This window comes from Aspergillus sclerotioniger (assembly GCF_003184525.1).
Source record: "Aspergillus sclerotioniger CBS 115572 chromosome Unknown BO94scaffold_25, whole genome shotgun sequence".
In the NCBI taxonomy this organism is placed as follows: domain Eukaryota; kingdom Fungi; phylum Ascomycota; class Eurotiomycetes; order Eurotiales; family Aspergillaceae; genus Aspergillus; species Aspergillus sclerotioniger.
The window spans coordinates 442679-458962 of NW_020291015.1; the positions used below are offsets into that span (position 1 = coordinate 442679).

At 56.5% G+C, this 16284-nt stretch overlaps 6 protein-coding genes across 6 annotated transcripts; 5 read left to right on the forward strand and 1 right to left on the reverse strand.

The window, feature by feature from the left end:
• Positions 1-33: 33 nt before the first annotated feature.
• Positions 34-1832, forward strand: nfr1 (putative AIF-like mitochondrial oxidoreductase (Nfrl); the record flags this gene model as incomplete). Its single annotated transcript, XM_025608451.1, has 3 exons — positions 34-256; positions 314-503; positions 575-1832. The coding sequence occupies 3 exons, from the start codon at positions 34-36 to the stop codon at positions 1830-1832; spliced, it is 1671 nt and encodes a 556-aa protein (XP_025464646.1).
• A 145-nt stretch (positions 1833-1977) lies between these two features.
• Positions 1978-3535, reverse strand: BO94DRAFT_577450 (DNA-directed RNA polymerase I subunit RPA43; the record flags this gene model as incomplete). Its single annotated transcript, XM_025615175.1, has 2 exons — positions 1978-3132; positions 3375-3535. 2 exons carry the CDS (start codon positions 3533-3535, stop codon positions 2253-2255), a joined length of 1041 nt encoding a protein of 346 aa, XP_025464647.1. The 3' UTR covers positions 1978-2252.
• Positions 3536-3738: 203 nt separating this feature from the next.
• Positions 3739-5167, forward strand: BO94DRAFT_537927 (membrane associated DnaJ chaperone). The gene is made up of 4 exons (XM_025612381.1): positions 3739-3916; positions 4002-4223; positions 4262-4519; positions 4594-5167. Exons 1-4 carry the CDS (start codon positions 3872-3874, stop codon positions 5095-5097), a joined length of 1029 nt encoding a protein of 342 aa, XP_025464648.1. The 5' UTR covers positions 3739-3871; the 3' UTR covers positions 5098-5167.
• A 1473-nt stretch (positions 5168-6640) lies between these two features.
• Positions 6641-7108, forward strand: BO94DRAFT_187660 (uncharacterized protein). The gene has a single exon (XM_025606021.1). It carries the CDS (start codon positions 6730-6732, stop codon positions 6961-6963), a length of 234 nt encoding a protein of 77 aa, XP_025464649.1. The 5' UTR covers positions 6641-6729; the 3' UTR covers positions 6964-7108.
• On the forward strand, positions 7109-8262 carry BO94DRAFT_187665 (uncharacterized protein). Its single transcript, XM_025606022.1, has 2 exons — positions 7109-7675; positions 7730-8262. Exons 1-2 carry the CDS (start codon positions 7254-7256, stop codon positions 8109-8111), a joined length of 804 nt encoding a protein of 267 aa, XP_025464650.1. The 5' UTR covers positions 7109-7253; the 3' UTR covers positions 8112-8262.
• A 1572-nt stretch (positions 8263-9834) lies between these two features.
• Positions 9835-16260, forward strand: BO94DRAFT_472427 (uncharacterized protein; the record flags this gene model as incomplete). The annotated part of the gene is made up of 8 exons (XM_025608431.1): positions 9835-10748; positions 10799-11025; positions 11085-11215; positions 11268-11514; positions 11566-12079; positions 12131-12246; positions 13424-13611; positions 14182-16260. The coding sequence occupies 8 exons, from the start codon at positions 9835-9837 to the stop codon at positions 16258-16260; spliced, it is 4416 nt and encodes a 1471-aa protein (XP_025464651.1).
• Positions 16261-16284: the final 24 nt, after the last annotated feature.

Below are 16284 nucleotides of genomic sequence, written 5' to 3' on the forward strand. Positions count from 1 at the left end.
TCTGTGCGTACATTTTCTACCAACCCCGTCAAGATGGCCCAAGAATACAAACTCAAGAATATCACGTCCCTGGCGGACGTCAAGGACCTAGACAAGGTCGAGTGCGAGGTTGACGGGATTCAAGATGGCAAGGTCCTTTTGGTCCGGTACAATGGCCAAGTTCACGCCATGACCCCCAAGTGCACCCACTATGGCGCCCCCTTGAAGCTGGGCGTCGTCGCCCCAGAGGGGAGAATCACTTGTCCGTGGCATGGAGGTATGTCTTCGTTTTCGTCGCGTAGCGCGTTCAGTCATTAATGATGATGTCGGGTAGCCTGCTTTAATGTGGTGAGCGGCGATGTCGAAGATGCGCCGGCTCCAAACGCGTTGAAGAAATTCGATGTGTTTGAGAAGAACGGCGCCGTCTATATCAATGCCGACGAGTCAGATATCAAGGCAGCTCAGAGAGATCCCGCTGTGAAGTGCAGTGCTTCTCAGTCAGAGAAGCTGGTCATTGTTGGCGGGTAAGTCTAATCATTCCTCAGATCCGATGGGAGGGTGGGGAGCAACAATAACTAATATCCGGTTCCTGCAGTGGGAGTGGCACTTTTGGCGTGGTCCAGGCGATCCGTGAACTCAAGTACAAGGGGGCCATCACCGTCATCACCCGGGAACCCAACCTCATCATCGACCGCACGAAGCTGTCCAAGGCGTTGATCGCGGACGCAGCCAAGATCCAATGGCGTCCGGAGGAGTGGTACAAGGAAGCTTCCATTGACGTTTCCCATGATGATGTGACCGGGGTCGACTTCGAGAAGAAGACGGTGACCACTCAGTCCGGCAAGTCGCACCCTTACACCAAGCTGGTGCTTGCGACGGGGGGTGTGCCTCGCACCCTCCCTCTGGATGGCTTCAAGGACCTCGGCAACATCTTCGTGCTCCGCACCATCCCGGACGTGCAGGCCATTCACCAGGCTCTGGGCGAGCAGAAGAACAAGAAGATTGTGGTCATCGGTAGCTCCTTCATCGGCATGGAGGTGGGCAACAGCCTCGCCAAGGAGAACGACGTCACCATCGTCGGCATGGAAAAGGCCCCGATGGAACGCGTCATGGGCGAGCAGGTCGGCCGCATCTTCCAGGGTAACCTCGAGAAAGCGGGCGTTAAGTTCAAACTCTCTGCCAGCGTGTCCAAGGCAACGCCCTCCGGTACTGATCCCAGCAAGGTCGGCGCCGTCCACCTGGGAGATGGCACCGAACTTCCCGCCGACCTGGTCATTCTCGGAGTGGGTGTGCGTCCTGCGACTGATTTCCTCCAAAACAACCCATCCATCGCTCTCGAGAAGGACGGTTCGATTAGAACCAACGAGCATTTCGCCGTCCCCGGTCTAAACGACGACGTCTTCGCTATCGGCGACATCGCCACCTACCCATACCATGGGCCGGGCGCAGACCAAAAAAAGGGCACGCCCACCCGCATCGAGCACTGGAACGTAGCCCAGAATGCCGGCCGGGGCGTGGCCCGCGCGATTGTCCACACCGGGTCACTGCAGACCCTCAAACCCAAGGCATTCATCCCGATCTTCTGGTCCGCCCTCGGCGCCCAGCTTCGGTACTGCGGCAGCACCGTAAACGGATGGGATGATCTGATCCTGAAAGGTGAGCCCGAGAACGCCAAATTTGCAGCGTATTACTGCAAGGGCGATACCGTGGTGGCTGTGGCGACGATGGGCATGGATCCGGTCATGGTCAAGAGCGCGGAACTGATGCGGAGGAAGAACATGCCGACCAAAGCGCAGATCCAGAGCGGGGTGGATGTACTGACCGTGGGTGTGCCGGAGTCGGTGCGCATATAATGGAAATACTATTAAGATGTCCTTTGAAAATAGCGTCAGGAATAATGATTACGTTGAATAGTACCTGTGATGATTCCCCATCCCAAGTTAACCAGCGTTGACCATATACTACATAGTAGTACATAATGTGAAAGCAGACTAGAGAAGCATAGCAGTACTAATTGCCGAGTGTAGTTCTACCTCCTAGCCTATTCTCCTCATGTTTCCGGATCAAGTAACCAAGTTAACAGACTCTATCTATCATTCAAAAAGCACCCTTTGAGTAAAACACCCTAAAAAGATAGATCTTTTGATTCTCCCATCTAACGCCAGACGTGGACAAAGCTGAATACAATATAAAAAAGAGAATAGAACACGGAGTATATAACATGGAGCGTACAGCGCGTATCAACAGGGTTCACTACACACTCACACTGACACTCATTCCCTCGACTTCTCCTTCTTGGACTTGGACTTGGACTTCTTCTCCTTCACGGGCTTCTTACTCGGCGACTCTACTTCGATATCTACAACCACGGGGGAAGGCGCAGCAGAGGTGGAAGCAGACCGGATAGCCAGTGCCCCTGACATGGAGGCCGAGGTTGATCTCCTTGGTGTCATGCCAGTAGAAAGAGAAGAAACACCGGTGCGTTCCTCCTCGAACAGACGTCGCTCCTCATCCTCATCCAGCATCGTGCCCTCGATACTGATGAAGCCACTCTCCCGCTCCGATCCAGGAATCACATCCACATCCACGACCCGGAACTTGATCGTCCCGCGCACTCGGTGTCCCGATACGGACTGGAAATAGCCCTCTGCGGCGGCGTCCTCGTCCTCATCGTTGGTGGTGTTGTTGCCGCCTTCATTGGTATCGGTATCGGCGAGGGGGTTCACGTCCGAAGCGAGAGCAATGGGTCGGAAGAGTTCTTTCTCCGGGTCGAAGGGCGTCTTGTTCTTTTGTTGGCTAGAAGAGTCGCTATCTTCCTCGTCTTCTTCGTGTGCGTCTTCGGTGGAGGATGATAGTTGCTGCTGCTGCTCCTCTTCCTGCTCCTCGCCCGGCGGAATCCACTTCCAGCTCGGGGGCAGACGTTTCCGTTCAATGCCCACGGTGAACAGGTTCAGGACGATCGCGCCTAGGAAGCCTTCCGACTGCACATTCACCCAGCCCTCGAGGATCTGGCCGCGCTGGGGTCGGAACACCAGGAAGGTCGCTGTGAGGTACACGTAGAGAACACCGTATTCGCCGGCCGTGCAGGCGAGCGTGAGTGGTTGCGGGTGAGGGTCCTCGGCGTTGACGACGCTGGTGGATTGCGGCGCGGTGCTGGAGATTGAGGCATTGGAGTAGGCGAGGACGATGCCCTTCAGGGGTGCGTAGTAGGTGAGGAGGAGCGGCGAGAGATGCTCTGCTAGCAGGGAAGCTAGGGCGTGGGTGGGCGAGATGGAGATCGGGGAGAGGGGAGGTAGAGCGTGGCGGTGGTGAGGGTGTAAGGTGAGTCGTTGTTGTTGTTGGTGGCGGAGGAGGTGGATTCATTGATGGTTGTGCTGGTCTTGCTCTTGGAGGACTTCTTGCTGCTCTTCTTCTTGGTCGAGTCGGATTCGTGCTTGCGCTTCTTCTTGCTGGGCGATGTGCTGTCCTTGTGCTTGCGCTTGCGGTCTTTTTCGGGAGACGGCAGCGTGGCGGGCCCTGTCGGGGTGGGGTCGAGGTCCATTGCGTCGAGGGCCATGGTGTCAATTGGGGGGGGTGGTGGTGTGAGGCGCAATGGAGATGCTGATTGATGATGCTGGTGGAGTGCGTTTTTTTTTTTCCTCGCTCTCTTTTTTTTCTTTTCGGACGGAGCAGTGGAGGCGGGCGGTGGGGTGGGCGGTGAACCCGGCCTTGTATACGGGGCCGCATCTACTATCTATCTACATCGTACTTCATAGTAATAGATCGTCTCCAAGGTTCGGACCGCCTCAGGACCCTTATCGTTGTCGCTCTTTGTTCTTGATGAGGTTTAATTTTCTTGGTTTGATGGCGACTTGACCTCATTTTTCTCCTTGTGATATCTTCCCTTCTGCTCATGTCGTCCCTCCTATCCTATTTTGGTTGGGCTATCCTTCCAAACGTGAGTACCGTGTCCATTCCCAAAAAGCGCTCCTCTGCGCAGCACCAGATAGTCAATCAGTCAGTTGTTAATGACTTTCGCACAGTATGTCACCTCTATTGTCCAAAGCGTCTACTATGGCATCACGATCCGCGCCGGCGAACCTCGTCCCCAGCCCGGCACCCCGCGCTATGCGCGACACCGCCGTCGCATTTACATCCTGGTCGTGACCAGCTATCTTCTCTACACCCTCTACGAGACCTTCCACCGTGTGCAAGTCGCCGGTGACTTCTACCGTGCCCTTGGTGTCTCGCCCTCGCCGACGAACGTTCCATCAAATCGCGCTTCCGTCGCCTCGCCGCCCAGCACCATCCGGATAAGGTCGGCGGCGATGCCTCGGACAGCTACTTTGTGTATTTGAAGCTAGCTCAGGATACCCTCCTCGATCCCGCCAAGCGCGTCGCCTACGATATGTACGGCCCGGATATGCTGAAATGGGGCAACCTGAAAACGTTGCAGGAGTTTGCCCTGGCCGGGCTGCAGCGGACCCTGCCGAAGTATCTGATCGGGTTGGTCACGATCGTGGTGCTACAGTTTACCTATTGGTCGGAGTGGGGTCGCTATGTAAGTTGCTCTTGGTCTTTTGTGCTGTTCCTGGGTTTGAGGGTGTGATTGATGGCTAACGGAGGCCTGTCTAGTGGCGCTACTTCACCTTTGCTGCGCTTCTTACCCTCGAATCAATCCTTCTCACCCGTCCTGCGGCTTTTATGGTCCCTGGAGGATATATCCCCCCCGGGTTGCACGGGCTGTTGGGACTCTCGTCGAAGGGCGCCGAGTTCTATCTCTTGCCGTTTCAGATTTTGACCCTCGCGCAGCGCGCCTCGGTCACCCTGCACATATTCATCTCGCAGCTCACGCCGCCGGAGATCAGGAAAGGGTCGTCTGGTCCTGATGAGCGCCTTAATCCACAGACCATTCAGCGGCTGGGACAGCTGGTGCAGCTCTCGCGCGCGACGGACGGCGAGGCGACCCGGCTGATGCAGTTGGGGTTTGCGCCGTTCAAGGGTGATCGTGAGGGCGTGACCACGCTGCGAAAGGGTATGAAGGAGGCGCTGGTGCTGGGCAGCGTTCGGGCCAGTGCCGGGGTGCAGCAAGCGGTTGCGGAGGTGATTCGGCGGAAGAAGCAGGGGAAGGCAGATTAAGTGGTGGGCGAAATTGTGGGTTTTTCCTTTCGTTACTGATTATATAGTAGAATACATACGAATTTTATTTCTTCTATAAATTGATTCGATAATTATTTTCTGTATACTTTCCTTCCATTTGGGTAGAGTGATGGCAGGCCATCCCATTGATCCCGGTATAAGATTCAGCCATGAAGCGATGCATCAATCCTTCCTCCTCCTTGGCTGGAGGTTTCAACCGTGGCCTGTTTGCTCCGCCAGTCCCAGCCTTCTTGATCAATCTATATGTAGATTTTTTTTCCTCTCGTAAATATTGTTATCTAGCAAATAAGTAATATTAAGATGGGCGATGCTGTACGGTACAGACGATGAAGGCCAACCCGGCCGATCGGGGGCCAGAAAATGCTGGGCTTAGAGCTGAGGGAATTAAATTGTAAATTGATTTTCTGGATCCCGACGACGGTTCAGTTTCCTTAGGCTGTGATCCTTATTATTGATTGGTTTTGCGCCCCCCTCACCACCCCCTGGCCGGCAAGCATTAGCCCGGTTACCTGGGTACTGGTCGAATATGTACCTAGAGTGACTAGTTGCTAGTCACTAGGGACCTAGACACGGAGTAGATAGATACCTAGGTAGTACTTGTTGGATACGAATTATTTAGATGGGAGGGACGGAGTCAATGATGATTTAGGTAGGTATTCATCCTGTTTCTTTACTTGGGTTGCATATCCTGTTCCCAGCTGATGAATGATGGATGAGGGGGGATTGACCGAGGGAAATTGGACAGGTGATGCATCAGGTGAAGATGGATCATCTCATGCCCCAAGAAAAGAACGCAAAAGAAACGAAACGCCCGCTTACGAATGAAAGGATGGAAAGAAAGCAGGCCGGAAGCGGTGCTGTTCGTCTGAAAGTCTAAGCGGCCCAGGCGGGACGGGCGATCCATATTTTTTTTCCCTGCTCGCGATCCTCGATAGGGATCGGAGGGAACACGGGGGAGGGAGAGAATGTGGCTGGGTTGGTGTTGCAGAATTTGTGGTTTGGCAGAGAGGGAATGGTGAATGAGGGGATTCAGAGGAATATTACTTGTTTGCCGGGATATTCTAGGTGTAAGTGACAGGATGCGTATTGGTATCGGTCAGATGTTTCTTTCTTCCTTTGGAGGAGGAAGTACGGAGAGTGCTAGCTATCTACTACTAGTATCTAGCAGGCAGACAGCCGGTAGATAGTCGACGGACAGCCGGAGAGAGAGAGAGGAAGAGAGAGAGCGAGCAAGCAAGCCAGCAAGCAAGAGAGAGGAGCAGCCTAGAAGATGGATGGATGGATGGATGGTTCTGTACGGAGTACGCAGTATGCGGTAACTATCTAACTCTCTATGGCAATTGTACTATGGAAGGTCCGGCCTTACCGCCCAGACCACAGAGATACGGCGATACCAAACGGATACCACCTGATAGCTAGTGCAGCCCCGTATCAGACGGTACGCAGACGCGGCGGGAACGCGCCGGGGCCGGGTGTAATAATACCTGGCGGCGAGGCCCGGCAAAAGAGGAGCAGTCGGAACTGACCTTCAGCTTCTCTCCTGGACTGACCGCACCGAAAAGTCTGGCTGTCGTTCCCTAGACGAGCAGTGAGAAACACACACACACCACAATGAAACCACCACACGGCGCCTCGACATCCCCATCCATCCCTTTCTTCCCTCCCCCGTCTTCTTCCCTCCCTTCTCCCCTCCTCCCCTTGTCTTCTTCCCCATCACCCTCACCATCACCACCCTCACTCTCACCACCACCGCCGCTATCCTCCTATCCTCACCACCGGAGTATGTCACCAGCGCCTCACACCTCCTGTCTCCCTCAGCCCTGCCAGACTTTCGCCTCGCCCTGACCAGGTCTCGCCGCCGCCCTCGACCACTGCGAACCACACCCGGTTCCCTTCCATCCCACCAACCAATCCCTCGACACCCACGTCACGATCGTCATTTAATTCCTCTCTCCCCTCCACCCCCAACTGGCCTTGCGGCTTTTTAAATTCACCACCTCACGCTCGGCTGCGTCGGTCGCTCGTCGGTCTGTCCCCCCAAACAACCCATCGGGCCTTCTTCTCTCTCCCCCACTGCCCTTCCCATCGTCTGAAGGGCATTATCTCAACAACACCATCCACCGATCTCCGCCATCATGCCGGCCGTCAGCTCTGCCAGCTCCACCACAAACGGTCGCTCCAGCCGATCCGGGGCTTCCAAGAAGATCCTCGTCCTCAAGCTGTCATCCGAACTGTTGAGTCAGTTCGTAACGCCGCCGCCCGAGGGAAAGGACCGGAAGAGCAAACGAACCAGCGTTAGCAACGTCGAGTCTCCCATCAAGATCAGGGAGCCTTCGTCTCCGGCCTCGTCATCAGCCGAACCACCTCTCCCTCCGTCCTCTGTGGACAATGCATCCGATGCTGCCTCGACCCCCGCGGCGGGCACCTCGGCTGCAGACACTCCTCGTCGCAAGGGTGTTCCTGGCCCTAAGCCAGGCACCAAGAGAGGCTTGCACCAGACGAGTGAGACCACCCCGAAGCCAAGAGGCAAGCCGGGCCCGAAGAAGAAGCCTAGATTGTGCGTTACTCCCCCTAATAGACCGTCCGTTGTGCATTTGCTAACTGTCTGTAGGGATGACGGCACCGTCGACCATGCCAAGTTGGTGGCCAACCACAAGCTAGGTCCCAAGGCCAATATGGGCGCGATCAATGCCGGTCTGCGTGCTCTAGATCGCACGGGGGCTCCATGTCGTCGATGGGAACGCAAGCCTCTCCAGCTGAAGAGCTTCACGGGCATCCAATGGATCCTGCCATCCTGGCGAACTCCCCGGCCCTTGAAGTCGGAGCACGACGAGGCCCATGGGATGGCTCTCGAGACGGGCGACAGCGACAGCAAGGCCAACCAAAGTGCTAGTGGCGTCCCCAGCGAGAAGAGTGCCGGCGACGGGGATCTCACCCCAGCTCCTCCCAATCTTACCGAAGCCTCCTCCCCCGCCATTGTCATGGCGGCTTGAGGGGTCTCTCCATCCATCCACATATCGTCCTTCTTCCTGTACATTATTTTCGACACTACTACCTTTATTTCTTTTGACGCTCTGGTGATGCTTTTCTTTGTTTCTCCTTTCTTGTTACTGGATTTGGCGTTAGGTCTAGGACGGTCACCGGGCTTTTCAGCGGTTCACTCGCATTGGGGATGTACTTCAGGCTCTGGCATGGGGATGGGATGGTGCTTATCCTGCATATTTGACGGGCTTTCTTTGCGATCTTGTGTTTGCTCTGTTCGCTTACTATCTACCTCTGTTCTGTATCAGTAGAGATGCCGCCGAAGACGGGCTTGGGTGCTCTGCGCAGGGCCTGGCGGGCCCGGGTTGGGATCATCTCGGCGATTGGAAGCACGTCGGCACATGGATACCAATCTGGACTGGAATTCCAGGATGCGTTGTTCAACATGGAATTAAAGAAAAACTCAGCACCTTTCCGCACGTGCTCAACCATTTCCACAGTAGGGATGCTCGTGGTAACTCGTGTAGGGACCATTCATTCCACGACTCGTCCCGAATGTGGCTCAAAGGCGCCTTTCCTGGCTCCTCCGAGAGAAGACCACGATGTGATGCCGGCGTCATCCATGCCTCCGGCCGGGGAAGACCCGGGAGTGATACACTGTGTGGCCCGAGCCAATGTTACATGGCTGAGGTCAAAAGCAAAGACGGGCAATTCCCTGTAGTCACTCATCACTGTAGGCAACATCGTAAGGATCTACGGGCAAGTATTCCCCTGGCAGGACATCCATCTACTTCACTACTACCTATTATCTTCAGAAGGGGGAAGGGCTGGTTTTCCAAGGGTTCAGCCGGGACTAGTCCTGGTGGTGAGTTCCGGGGATGCCCCATGGAGCCACGGCCGGGTGATACACGCCCTGCATCATCTCGACTACATCCATGGGTAGGGGGGGAAATGTCCATCTTTCTTGAGGGGATGGATGGATGCAAGGATGGGGACGAAGGGAGGGGGAGGTTGCCGTTCCCCTCATTCTGGACATGCCTACCAGTGAAGTACTATTGCCTAGAAGCAGCAGGAGTAAAGCCTTCAGCTCCGGTTTGGTCTGGTCTGGTCTGGTCTGGTCGGTTGTTTCCCCGCAGTTTTCTCGGCCAGGCCATCCGCCATGCCTTGCCTGTCATACTGTCGTTTGTTCTGGTCACGCGAGGTGTTGTGCCGTCCTTCACGCAGCATCTTCCCTCTTGTGCTCATCATTCCCGTTGCTTTGTGTTGACGGGTGAGATTGGATTCACGGATGGGTTGGATCTCCTCTTTTCTTTGTCTCTGTTGATTTGGTTCCTGGGGGGAGTTATCTCCTCTTCTCTCTCTCTCTCTCTCTCTATCGTGCCAGCAATTCTCAAGTCTAGAATTCTAGATCCGTGTTGAGTAAGTGGTGTTGCTCCACTGCATTCCGGTTACGGCAATTCCCAGGACGAGCAGCAGCAGAAGAAGAAGAAGAAGAACAGAAGAACCACAAAGAACGGCGGATCACTCGGGGAGAACACGACAACCACTGGACAAGAAAGAAAGGACAAGGAAGGCCACAGCAGGCACCTTGATTGTGGATTTAGGGTTCGAGAGTAAGTAAGTAATACTACCTCCTACTATCTCCAGACCAAACTGGCGAGGAAAGAGGCGCGTGGGACCCGCAGGCCTGACCCAAAGCAGCAGAATCCCTAAGAATAATAATACTATCTAATCATGACTGACGCATCGTTTCCCCCTTCCGGTGGAGCTGCTGCTGCTGCTCGAGCTGCTCTCCTCACCAACACTTCCACCACTTCCACCACCTCCACCTCTTCCTCCTCCTCCTCCACTTACTACTACTCCAACCCTCCCAGCTTCTCTACCATCCCCCGTCGTTCCTCCTACGCTTCGGTTCTGTCTGGGACAGCCGCCCTCTCCCCTTCGCCAAGCACCAGCATCCACCATAACGTATACAACAGCCCTTTCTCACATCTGACCCCCGCCTCCTTCTACTCCACCGCCTCTTATCCCCCGCCGCCTTTTGCTCCCGACGCCCGCCTGCTGAGGCCCTCCGCCGCCGTGGATGCCGAGATGCAAATGAACTCGCCCTGGAGGCCGTCCCCCGGCGATTCTCTGCCTCCCTATTCCCGCAAGTTCGCCAACCTCGCTCGTTTCGATCCATTTTCTCATACCCCCGGTCACTTGGCCGACTCGGCCACGCCCTACTTCACCCCATCCTATCTCCGCAACTCCCGCTATGTCTCCCGCCTCGATGCCGCCCGTCGGGCCAAGATCGCAGCCCACCGCGATGGAGCTATACCCTCGACCACGTCGAATCCCATCTCCACCACCTCTAGCCAGGCCAGTCTGCCCCGGATTGCGCCCTCCCATCGCGGGATGACCTATGATATTATCGAGAGGGAACCCCCTGGCGACGACGACCACTTGCTACCGCTTCCATCCCGATGGAACGATGATGACAAGTATTCGGGCCTGGAGCTCACGAATGGAGGGCTGGAGGTCCGCTACAACGGGCCCGTCAACAAGCATGATCACGAGGCTGCCGCCGTCCGGGCGGATAACCCCATGCCCCCGCAGTGCGGAATCTACTACTTTGAGATCACCATCATATCAAAACCCAAAGAGGGGTAAGTGGTGGGCTCTTCCCCAGGGTCCATAATTGTACTCATAGTTCCAGGATGATCGGAATCGGATTCTCAAGCAAGAAAGCTTCGGTCGAACGACTTCCGGGATGGGAGCAGGAATCCTGGGCTTATCACGGCGATGATGGCAAGTCATTCTTTGGAGAGAGCCAAGGGCAAGGACGACAATACGGCCCGACCTTTGGGGCTAATGACACTGTGGGATGTGGCGTGAATTTCTCCACCGGATGTGCTTTCTTCACCAAGAATGGCGGGTTCCTAGGTACATCTCCACCAAGTCGGTGAATGCCATCTCGAGCACTCCTCGCTAACGAACCCCAGGGAATGCATTTCGGGAACTACGAAACCTGAAAGTCTACCCATCAGTGGGCATGAAAAAACAATCGCCAGTCCATCTGGCCGTGAACTTTGGGCAGCAGCCGTTCATGTTCGACATTGATGACATGGTCAAGGTAGCTTTCCAGTCATTCATGGTGGAAGACAGAGCTAATAGTTGCTGAACAGCGTGAGAAGTCGTTGATCCACACGGAGATTGGTCTGACCAGCACGGCCAATCTCCAGCCGCCGTTGGACGAATCTGCCCTGCTTCAGGAGCTGGTGGCACAATTTCTGGCCCACGATGGCTATGTCGAGACGGCTCGAGCGTTTGCCGAAGAAGTTGCTGCCGAGTCGTCGGCGCTAGAAAATGGTCGGCAAGCGCCCTTGAAGAAGTATGAGGTCGAGGAAGACGTTGAAGCGATTAATCGACAGAGTACGACTACCTTCTTTGCTTATTTGCTATAGCAGTACTGACTGTCGGCAGAAATCCGAGCGGCCATCCTGGAAGGAGACATCGACAAGGCACTCAAGTATACTAATGCCTACTATGCGAACGTGTTACAGACCTATCCACAGATCCATTTCAAGCTACGGTGCCGCAAGTTCCTCGAGATGATGCGTCGCTGCAATGAGCCGACGGCCACGAAGCGAGGCAAATCCGTCAATGGCCTGTCGGACAACAGCGCGGTGTTCGATCAAGAAATGGAATTGGACGAGCAAGTCCAGGAGGGGGACGTGTACGAGGCTGATGGCATGGACATGGAGGAACCAGAGACGACCGCGCGATCCAACGAGCTGCTCACGGAGGCAGTGCAGTATGGGCAGCAATTGTTCCTGGACTATCCTCCCGAGGAGCGAGGCGGGGACAGGAAGATGCTAGATGATATCTTTTCGCTGGTGGCCTACCCGGATGCAAGACGGTCAGTACATGGGCACTACCTGGACCCTGCGGGGCGGATTGCGGTGGCAGAAGAGTTGAACTCGGCCATTCTCGGTATGTTATCACCCTCTTCCTTGGTTGTTGCACAGGGACAGGTTTGGCTAACGAGGGCAGTGTCACTGGGCAAGTCATCGTCGGCGGCACTGGAGCGACTATACCAGCAGACAGAGGTGCTGGTGAATGAGATCAGCGAAGAGGGCGGCGCTGGGGCGTTTATCAATGTGCGTAACGACTTTCTGCTTTGAGTGGGCAGGCAATATAGGCTGTCGCGGGATTACTTGTTTGATTACATCTGGCATATCAAGACTGCACCTTCCTCGCGCGTATAGGTTGCTGCTGGGTTCTGGATGTCTCTCTGGACAGGAGGGCGAGCGCGCGCCACAGAGCAGGCGAGCCTGTGGGGTGGGGGAGGGGGGAGGGGGGAGGGGGGAACGGCTGTAGGTACATAGGGGCGTAGGAAAGCGAATGACATGCACCGTTCTACTCCGGGCCCGTGCCATTAGTCCTTGTAGCCTCCGGCAACACGGCATGACAGCTGCAAGATGACTGGCCCTGGTTATCCTGACAACTGAAGAAGAGGTTGGGCGACAGTGACAGCGTGACAGCGCGACACTTGGCAATTGGCACCTCGAATCCATCAGGCACCGACCGGGCGCGTAGCGTCCGAGGGTGGCCGATATAGTGGTTCCTGCTGCGAATCATTTGAAGAAGGGGGGGTGGAGCCACTGAGCCAGGCTGGATCCATCGATATCACTTGGAGACTTGCGTGAAGGGTATCGAGGATGACGAAGCACGGAGGATACTAGGTAGAGTACTGCAGAATTCAAGATGCAGCGATGCAGTGATGCAGTGATGCTCACAAACGGTAATACTGCTAGGGTAATAATGCCCCGAGGGCTCCACCAATCCGCAGCGGCCGATTGCCTTGCCGCCTTCTTGGAAGTCCATCGGCCGGGCGATCGTCTCTTTGCTTCCTGAACGATGACGAACTTTACTTTGCGGTGGACTGCGAGGGCGCCCTGGGCTGGGCGGATCATTCCGTGGTTGACCGACCGTTGTTGTCCTGCTACGGTCCCTTGTTCTCTCGCTTGTTGGTGATGGTGGTGCTGGTGGTGGCTATTGCTGTTGCTGTTGCTGTCTCTCTTCTACTTTTAGTAGCAGCAGAGCAGGCACGCAAACTAACTAATCAATCCCCAAGTGTCTCGACTTTCCACAAAGCCAACTCCACTCGCCTCCCGATTTAATCTCTCACCTCAATGAACTGGCGTCTCCGGTCCAGCTCATCGCTCCGACCAGGGGTGCCAACTCACCTGCCGTCTCCTCCTCCTGCTGCTGCTACTGCTGCTGCTCCATCTGCTCCGACCAGCCATGGATTCCGATCAGAGCTCTAGCAGCTCCCAAGCCCATCATCGCCCACCGGCCGCTAGTTGCCTGCCCTGCATTCCCTCCCACTCGGCCTCCTCCGACACGGACTCCCCCCTCGCCCTCCGCTGCTGCTGTGGCCGTGACGATTGCGCATTCCTGCACCATAACCATGTCGCCCTCGAGGGGCTCGAGAAGGATTTGGCAACCGCCGCGAGGCTGGGTCAGGTACGTTGTCGCCTACTTTTTCCGTGACCTTGCCGGGCCCTTTCCATCCCTGCCCTGTCCGTTCCACCGGTGGATTTTTAAACTTCGCTCGCTTGTTGGTTCGCCGACGTCAGCATGGCCAGGCGGCGGGGGTGGTACAACCTGCCTCTTATTTCCCTTAAGTATGACTGCCAGGGATCTGTTCTCCGGCCTGCCCATCATCGGCTCTCGCTGCGTTGCCTTGCGTTGCGTGGTGTTGTGTCTATCTATCTATCTATATCCTTCCTGCCCACATACTCCGGCCTTTCTGTACATACTTTGCTTCCGCACATACTTGCCCTCGTGGATGGAGGGTCTCGTTGACTTTGTTTGGTTGCTGTATCCACCCTTGGAATTTGATCTTCGCTTGAATTTGGGAGAGGGGAAAGACAGACTGCAGTCGGTCGCTCGAAACCTCCCTCATGGCATCATCCCAGCTGGCATCCCCGGTTCTCTCCCGTTGCGTTTTTGTCCGTCATGACTGCCTTCCCAGATAAAGCTGCCATGGCGGCAGCCTCCGCCAGCTCGTCCTCGCTAACCTTTGCTCTCCAGGCCCTACTCCACCGTCATGAATCCTACATGGCCGAGGCCGAAGAGGACCGTCACCGGTTACTCGTCAGCATCGAAAACCTAGAACGCGAAAAGCGGGAGGTTCAGGCCGAGAATGCCCGCATCATCGAAGAGAACCGCGGCCTTTTAGAACAACTCGAAGGCCTCAACAAGGCCGTCACCGATTCCGACTCGCACTCCAAGTCGCTTGCCGCCCGCCTCGAGAGCACCGAGGCGGAGCTGCGCAAACTCACCTTGTCGGCGGCCCGCGCCGCCGACCTCGAAGCGCAATTGGCGCAGATGGAAGTCGAACAATCCAAGCTGCAGGAGAGCCTGCAGTCCGCACAGGAGGACTCCAAGTCGGCCGTCCAGCGCTGGAAGCAGGCCGAGTGCACCTTGCGTGACCTGCACGACCAGGTAGATCGCATTGAGAAGGAAGCCCGGGAGGAGCGGGACCGACATGCAGAGCTGGTCCAACGCATGGAGCGGCGGAGGACTGTGGAACGGGAGCTCGATGGCGCCGCCGGTCGATTGAAGGGAGCGGCAGCAGCTCACGAGCTGGGGCGTAACCGCGGCGGCGCGACGGTGGTCTCCCGCTTCGTCCGAGACATCCTGCAGGACAATGCCAACCTGCAGATGGGCATCATGGAGCTGCGCGAGATGCTGGAGAGCTCCAACCAGGAGGTTGAGAATCTGCGGGATCAGATTCTTTCGCACCAGCCGTTGGCGTCCGAGGGTCAGGAGGCACGGCCAGCCACGACTCTGAGTCAGGAACTGGAGTCGAAGGAGTCGCGTCGGGTGTCACAGGAACTTCACATTCATCACCACTATCACTCGCCCACGGCTTCGGCCGCGCCCAAGAAGGAAAGGGGCTCGCTCTTCCGTCGCTCCAAGAAAAGACGCTCGCTCGGCAGTGCTGCGGTTCTGCACTCGGCCTCGGGGACCCCCCTCGCTCGCAAGGCAAATCACCGCTCCCAATCCTCTGCTTCCTCCGCCTCCACGATACTATCACAAACCTCCGTCTCGATTCCTCCAACGGCTCCTCACCGTTGGTCAATACAGTCTCCTGTGTCGGACTCGATGGCGAGCTCTCCTCAGTCGGCATACCAGCCCTCATCGATCTTTGACCGGGTGGACCGCGGGTTTGATTCTTCCCAGCCGACGAGCCCGGACAGCACGGTCTTCACTTCCCCGCTGCGGAGCGGCCGTTTCAGAAAGGCGCAAGTTGATGCGGCTTATCGGGCGCTGGATGGGGATGGCTTGGCTGCTGGCAGCGATGATGACATGGTTCACGACTACTTCCAACGCCGAAGCAGTGCGGAATACGTGGGCAGGGCTGCGATGCAGTCTGTGATTCCGGAGGAGAGGGAGGATGCCCGATCAATGCACTATGCGGAGTCCCAGCGGGCTGTATCTCCTACAGTTCCGGATGGCGTCTTCTCCTCGCCGTATCGCGCTCCACGCCGCAGTGCCTCCCACGAAAGCCTCTTCTCCGTGGCCGGAATGGACATCCACACTCCCAGTCGTCGTCCGTCACGACTCAGCGACCTGCACTCCGGTGCCATCCCAGTTCGCATCCCTCGCCGGATCATGTCGTCCAGCGCCGACTTGTTCCCCACACCCCCAGTCATTTCGACCAGCATCGTCACTGCGGACCGAGAGCCCGCCATGCTATCCGACCAATGTCCGCAAACGCTTCTTGCATCGGTGGCGGGCAGCAGAAGCCAGACTCCGATTGAGAACGACCCTGAATCCTCCACTGCCTCCCGCAAACTCTCCTTAGGCCGACGCGTCGGCGGCTGGGTGCGCGGACACTGGGGCACAGCCCCAATTTCGTCGAACGAGCATATCGCCGAGACGCCTACCATGGCCTCGGACACACCCGCACCTCGACCCTCGTCGGCTGGCTCTAGGAAGAGCAGACACCGGCCCGAGCTGGCCCCTCTGCGCTTCCGGTATCCGGGAGTGAACCAGAAGGGGCCGATTATGGGATTCCGCCCGACGTCGCGTGTGCCGGTGTCGATACATGCGGAGCAAGTGGACGAGGGGTTACTCCGGGAGAGCCTCGCCGATGCCCACTAGCCTTATGTTTTTTTTTATAATCTG

Excerpts from the sequence above, each read along its gene's own strand:
- BO94DRAFT_537927 (XM_025612381.1), top strand. The coding sequence starts at position 3,872 with ATGTCGTCCCTCCTATCCTATTTTGGTTGGGCTATCCTTCCAAAC. Across the intron at positions 3,917-4,001 it reads GTTGGGCTATCCTTCCAAAC|TATGTCACCTCTATTGTCCA; the intron begins GTGAGTACCGTG and ends ACTTTCGCACAG. Across the intron at positions 4,224-4,261 it reads TCTCGCCCTCGCCGACGAAC|CACCATCCGGATAAGGTCGG; the intron begins GTTCCATCAAAT and ends CTCGCCGCCCAG.
- BO94DRAFT_187660 (XM_025606021.1), top strand. The coding sequence starts at position 6,730 with ATGAAACCACCACACGGCGCCTCGACATCCCCATCCATCCCTTTCTTC.
- BO94DRAFT_187665 (XM_025606022.1), top strand. The coding sequence starts at position 7,254 with ATGCCGGCCGTCAGCTCTGCCAGCTCCACCACAAACGGTCGCTCCAGC. Across the intron at positions 7,676-7,729 it reads CCGAAGAAGAAGCCTAGATT|GGATGACGGCACCGTCGACC; the intron begins GTGCGTTACTCC and ends AACTGTCTGTAG.